Genomic DNA, 6,793 nt, shown 5'->3' with positions numbered 1-6,793 from the left:
TTAAACGGGTGGACGAGGTAACTGGTCATGTACGTTATGATAGCCGTTCGTGCTGATCTTCCAAAACCAAAACCAAAGCTCTTTTCCAGTAGCAAGTACCAGGTCGATCAGAGATAAATCGCGTAACGATCTTATCTCCAAAGATGCGACGAAGTTTTTACACCGGCTGCCAGCCCGCCGAGACGCAACCCACCCTGAGGTAAGGAAATTGACTTACCTGTTCGACATTAGATTATGATTTATGGATATCATTGTCCAACAACTTGATCATCTTATTACTAGAGAGGCTACATAAGTACCAAATAATTTGGACTGTTATAAATTTAAGAAACTCATCTTACTGCACCGCCGTTATACAACAGAAACAGACAGAACTGCAAAAAAAAAAAGAACAAAAACAGAAGCGCAGAGATTTCGGATGCATCAGTTGGCTCAGTACATAGAGGCATGAGATCCTCACAACTTCCACCTTTTTTTAACTTTTATCATAATAATTTCCATCAACCAAAGGAATAACACCCTTCCATGGCTCAATGACGATTTTCCCAGAGATTGGCGAGAGTTATTTTTCCACAATTACCTTCGTCCAGCCTATCAAACTGTGCGCAGATCTGTTGGATATCTTTTTCTGCTATCTTGTTCATCTCTTTGAGCTTGTATATGACATACTCAGATTTGCTGCACAATAAAATGTATGTAAGAATCAATAATTAGCATTAGAAACCAAAAAACAATGAAACATTAGAACCCTTGTTAAATTCAAGTGACGACAGTTGAATAGCTGAGTAATAAAATAAAGAGCAACAGTCACCAGATAAGTATAGAGGTTTCATGAATCTTGGACCAAATTGGTGCTCATACAGATCCAAGAAATGAATCCAAGATCTATTGTACATTCCAATGAAATCATAAAACATGTGACTGGGGGTGCAGCCCAAATTCTGAATTTCAGGAAGGAGAAGAATTATCTTAAACAAAAGACGCGAACAGGCACCAACATGTTGAACCTACTACCGCAAAGAACATACCAGTAATACTTTGATACAAAACGGGAAGGATTATGCAATTAATTCCATAATTCACATAGCATTCCTAAAGGATTTTCAAATGCTAATAACTAATAAGCAGGATGGAAAAGCTAGAGTTTAACTTAAAATATAACAAATGTATGGTTTGATCTGAGCTACCTATTTTCTTGTTTGCATAAAAAACTAACTGCTTCTCAAATTAAAGGGGCTACTAACAGAAAGGACTGCAACAGAAATGCTATACAATTTGAAAGGTCATTTGGTGCATTTGAAATAACTTAATTTTGGGTTGTTAGATCAAGGGAAACTCAATGGAATTCATAACTATCTGGATGTCATTTTTTTCTTCTTTTTTCTTTTTATTGTCCGAATATTCAGGAACTCAAACAAACTGCTGCTTAAATGAAAGGCGCTACTAACAGAAAGGACTGCAGCAGAAAAGCTACAACACTTGACATGAGACAGACAGACAGACAGACAGACAGACAGACAGACAGACAGACAGACAGACAGTTACAAGCTTAAGATTTGATTTTCGTAAGTAAAGTCTCTAATAATCCACATTTTCAAGCTAGATATAAACCTATCAGAAATGAATATCTAAGTGAAACGGAAACACGAACCTCACATAACCATTCTGGTCCATGTCAGCAGCAAGAAACTCTTTGACAGTCATATCTTGACGAAGCACCCACTTAGTCATCGTCCTATGCCGCTTATCAACTCTAGCCTCAGCCAAGTAAAGGAATGCTCGAGCTACGGCAAGTGTAGACACCAAAAGCCAAATTGAGGCAAATATACGGCCAGGGAGAGAATTAAATGCTCGATCTCCATATCCAACAGTTGTGACCGACATCACCGAAAGATAAAACGAATCTAACCAGCCTAACTTCTCCACAAAATGCATAACGCCAGTACCAATCCCAATACAAAGAACCACAACCCCTAATGCCAATCCCACCTTTATTCGTATCCTCATTCTCCCCTTCTTCACATCAATGAAGTACCTTCTAGTTCTAGAATCATGCTTCCTATCACGAAATCCAGCACCAGTGTTTATACCACCTTTAACTGTTGTCAAGATCATATTCTCTTGTATATCCAGAAAGTAACTAACCATCCCACTGAGCAAAATATCAATAAATCCAAACCCAACTAAAACAAACATAATCGAGAACAACTTGGCCGACGTAGTTGTAGGGGTAATATCACCATACCCAATGGTGCACATAGTGACAATACAAAAGTAAAGAGCATCTACGACCGGGTGTGTCTCTATAGCTGAGAAATTATCTCGATTACACGAATAAATAACAACACCAAGAGATAAGTAAACAAACAAGAGAACAACTGCTTGGCGGATAACAGGTTGTGTACCAAAATTAGGCTTTTCAAGGTGGTCCTCATGATGGTCAACATTGTTAATTGCAGCCATAGCTGGTGCCGTTTTCGACCGGTGAAGATTAGTTTTGTTAGTCTTTGTAAAGGGGTCATTGAGCCGTGAGGTTGATGGTGATAACAGCGACGAGGAAATGGTCATAGAAGTAGCAGTGTCAGTAGTAAGAGGCGGAGGAATGTCTTGTTCTAAGGCGTTAAGCGAAGAAGATGAAGAATCAGCTAGGTTTAAAGCATCAATGTTTATGGTAGTAGTAGTAGAAGGAGATGGAGGTCCAAATATGAGATAATCTTTATATTCTGAAGGAGTTAATGGTGAAGATGGTGGTAAATTTGAAGGAATTATAATCTCTTCATCTTCTGGAAGTGGTGATAAACCTGATGGTGTTCTTAAATGCATCCCCGGTGGTTTTTGCCTAGGATGGCAAAGGAGTGGTTCTTTCTCCATTTGCACTGATTTATTTTCTATACCAGAGAGATTTAATTGAGGAATAACATGGAAATTTGAAAGATGAAACCCTAAATATATAAATGGTAGCAGAATTTAAAATTCTAAATCAGTGATCAAAAATAGGATTCAAATATCAAAATTAATAAATTAAGATTAGTATGTTATAGAGATGAGATAGAATCCAGATATCACCTTATTTTTGTTTTACAGAGAAAAAATTGCCTGTCACTTGATGTCTGTCTGATGATGATGAAGAAGATTAACGTGTGAGAATGTGATAGACAGAGGAGACAGTCAGAAACCGATCATTATCACTGTTCCGTTTTTGGGTGGATACTTGGGTAGAACTTGTACAGAACTAGGCTACTATAGATAATAGATGTCATATTTAAACATGCCCAAAAGGCCCAAAACTAACTTCCACAAGAACTTCAACTTTTTTTCTTTTCCTTCCTTTCTTTTCCTCCTAAACTACATGCCCAAAAGGCCCAAAACTAACTTCGACAAGAAGAACTTTTTCTTTTTTATCTTTTCCTCCAAAACAAGAAAAAGATGCTCGCTAAGCAGGTTTATCTGAAATTCACGAACCAGCTTATTTGCCACTTTTTCACCCGTTATGGGCATGGAAAAACGGCGAACATATCTGGTTAAATGGTAAATATATCACTTAGCCAAATGCGATATAGACTCTACAGCTCGGTGGTTTCTATATCGCTTGATAGTCATTATAGCGCTAACAATAGTCTTTATATCGCTCGACGCTATGGTCGTCGCTCAATGGTTCATCATCTAACAGTTAAAATTCTACCATATAAATAGTCAACTTCAACTTCATTTTAACTTACTGTAATAGAGTAAAAACTGATTCTGGATAAAAGAGTAAAAGTGGGTAGGTTGATGAGAAACGAGTCTAAACCCTAAACAAATGTACTGCACATGAGTACTTTTAGATTCGAAAGATCAATCTGCACAATTCTGGCCTAAACCAAGAAATGGTTGTTCAAGACTTGCTTCGGTCACAAAATGAAGGAGAAGGGTTGATCTTAGGGAGGGAAGCAGAGAAGATGTTGAGATCAAAGAGACAGGCTCCGTAAGATGTGACTGTTTATGACTTATCTCAAAAATGGAACTTTCTTGTAAAAAATGGAAACTGTAAGTTCTCTTTGTTTTCTGGAAATTTGTGTTAGTCGTTGATTGAATAGATTCAAAATCTATTTATATCAAGTCATACTCGAACACCCTGATCTCATAGGAAGTGGGAGTTGTAGAGTAGTGAAGTAGTGGAGATCGTGTGAAGACGGTAAAACCGTGCCCCCACTATGAAGGTATGACTGGACGGCTGTGTGCCCACTTCTCCTTTACTCATTAACTGCCCACTTGTCCTGACATTTTGTCATAATGGGTGTATTGCACACCGCATGTTGTAAACCGCCAGACCAATACTTTGATGAAAATCCCCCAGTTTGTGACATGTTTGATGTCTCGAATATTTTGGTAGAGAGTGACTCTTAGTCGTGATTTGCATGACTAAGGCGCGCCTGTTAGTATGGCAAGGTCCACATGATATGGAGCAAGTCGCGTTACGACTAATAATGAGAGGCGTGGTAGTTGCTGAGTGATCCCACCACCATGACATGTGAGAAGTGGTCATGAATAGTGGAAGAATGAGTACGTGATTATTTAACAACTAGCATATGCCGTGACCTCGTGTGTAAAATCTACAAGTAGAAAAATATTTCAACCAATCACGCGCAAGCTAGGCAGCAGTTGGTCATAAGTGACATGTCAAGTCGTGAGAATGGGACTAGCCGTGAGTAGTACTTGAAAAATAGCATACAGTGCTTTGTTAAATTATTTATAAGACCTATAACCCTAAAAAATATTGTTTGCAAAGGATGCATGTGAAGCATCGTTTTCAAGCAAGCAGCTCAAAATATTTGATGCATGTAAAACATCTTGTATAGAGCCTGCCTGAAGTAGTGGTGGATTATATGGTTAAAAAAGTGGTGCTACCATCCTTCTTTGGTCGGCCATTGGTGGTTGCATATGTAGGCTGTGGACAACATGATTGGTCCATTAAGAAGAGGGATGGGAGGTGGCTATCACGGTACTTTACTGATTACCTGGAGTTGGATCTAAGACGACCAAACCATCTATCCAAGTTATACGACTGAGATGATCTGCGGCAGTTTTTGGTCATCGTTCACCTAATTAAGACCTAATAAGCAGTTCGACTAGCCTACTTCGATCGAAGATTCAGAGTGGAGCTTGTAGGCTAGGAGCGTCCTGATTGGATGAAATAACAGAGGGGTCACAGGTAGCTATTATGGAGCTTGCTCGGTCATGTCAGAAGAGAGCCAAGCTTCTTAAATTGACCGGCCAAGTCGTGTGGTCGTGATCATTAAGTGACTGACTTGGACGACCTAGATTTAGTTCTTTATATAAAGCAGCTCTACTAGCCTACTTTAGCTAACGATTTTTTGCGGAGAAGGTAGGCTAGGAGCGATGTGATTGGTCGAGGCAATAGATGGGTGGTTGGTCATCACAACAGCACCCTATTTGCCGAGCTTGTAAGAGTTAAAGTTAGTCAATGGAGCCGGACAATTCGTGTGATCGTGATCAATTTGCGACTGACTTGGGCGACCAAGATCTATTTTCTTAAGAATTGGAATGCATCGACTAGTGTACTTCCACTAACAATTTAAAGCAAAGCTTGTAGCATAGAAGCAATGTGATTGTCCGATAGGAAAGAGGGGCGCTTGAAGACCAATATGGAGCAAGGCCGGTCGGCCATTGGGGGGGGTGAGCTGGGGAAAACCGTCCGGCCAAGTGGCGCGGTCGTTCCCTATCCATGACTGACCTAACCAGTCACGGTTTCCACTTTTGCTTATTTTTTCTAACTTCTCCTAGGATTTTAATCCTACTGGCTCCATGATGGGCCTATTCCTAGTTTGTCTAGGTTTAGTCTCGTCCAATAGGGATCAAAATATCGTGCATGCTCCATTTTTATGGCAAAATCCAATTTTGTGAATTGACATAAAATTAGGTTAAAATTTTGAATTTTGTGAATTGACACAAAAATTAATCAATTTAGGTAAATTTTTGGACATTAACACAAAATTACTAATTTTTTACTCTTACGAGTAGCGTGGCGCTGGTCTCATTGACACGACTTGCGCGCTTCTGATCAAGTACCTTCATGCATATATTAATTCAGACATGAATCCATGTTACTCAACTAAGAATGAACATGAACGTCAATTCAGTGTTAAGAGTTCAACTAAGAACATAACATTAAATAAATACATCACTTGGCTCTATACTAGTGAGCAATTCATCTAGGAGCGTGAGTTTTCATGATAAAATATTAGAACACCTGGGATTATTGCAACATTCACCAATATTGTTCTGATAATTTTACATATATATGTGGGTACTGCATTACACAGTGAATACTGTTATACATATACATATATTTTGGGTTCAGCCAGGCGAAGCTCATAAACATAACTACATGTATACGAGAAGAGAGGCGCAGGCTCTCCCCAGGTTTCTGATATATCTCTTAAATTCCTTGCGGAACTAAGATACATCAAAACATAATAGTTTGAATACTGAAGCATTAATATTGATTTTACAGTTTTCCCCCTAAGCTAAAAACCACCATCAACACTTTCATCATCTTAAATACGTGGCTAGTGCTTGCTATACCAATATGGCTAGTGATTGCTTCACTTGAGAAGAAGATGTTTTTCTAATTCGATCTTGGATATCAGCTGCAAGTGATGGAGATTTAATTATGGATTTTTAATAAAATGGCCATGTGGGGAAATGCAATTAATAAAATGCCCATGTTTTTTTTAATATTATTTTTTTATTTTTTTTATTTTTTTTTGTGAATTAGGTATTCCATTAAAAC

General features: G+C 38.5%; 1 protein-coding gene across 1 annotated transcript; it reads right to left on the bottom strand.

The window, feature by feature from the left end:
• Positions 1-251: 251 nt before the first annotated feature.
• On the bottom strand, positions 252-3,216 carry LOC113289723 (two-pore potassium channel 3-like). Its single transcript, XM_026539081.1, has 2 exons — positions 1,652-3,216; positions 252-678 (listed from the first exon to the last, which is right to left on the bottom strand). Exons 1-2 carry the CDS (start codon positions 2,869-2,871, stop codon positions 531-533), a joined length of 1,368 nt encoding a protein of 455 aa, XP_026394866.1. The 5' UTR covers positions 2,872-3,216; the 3' UTR covers positions 252-530.
• Positions 3,217-6,793: the final 3,577 nt, after the last annotated feature.

The sequence above is a fragment of the Papaver somniferum genome, chromosome 6 (assembly GCF_003573695.1).
Source record: "Papaver somniferum cultivar HN1 chromosome 6, ASM357369v1, whole genome shotgun sequence".
Taxonomy (NCBI): domain Eukaryota; kingdom Viridiplantae; phylum Streptophyta; class Magnoliopsida; order Ranunculales; family Papaveraceae; genus Papaver; species Papaver somniferum.
The sequence above is the reverse complement of the archived record's forward strand: the minus strand, read 5'-3'. Positions and strand labels throughout refer to the sequence as shown.

Excerpts from the sequence above, each read along its gene's own strand:
- LOC113289723 (XM_026539081.1), bottom strand. The coding sequence starts at position 2,871 with ATGGAGAAAGAACCACTCCTTTGCCATCCTAGGCAAAAACCACCGGGG. Across the intron at positions 679-1,651 it reads GACCAGAATGGTTATGTGAG|CAAATCTGAGTATGTCATAT; the intron begins GTTCGTGTTTCC and ends TTTATTGTGCAG.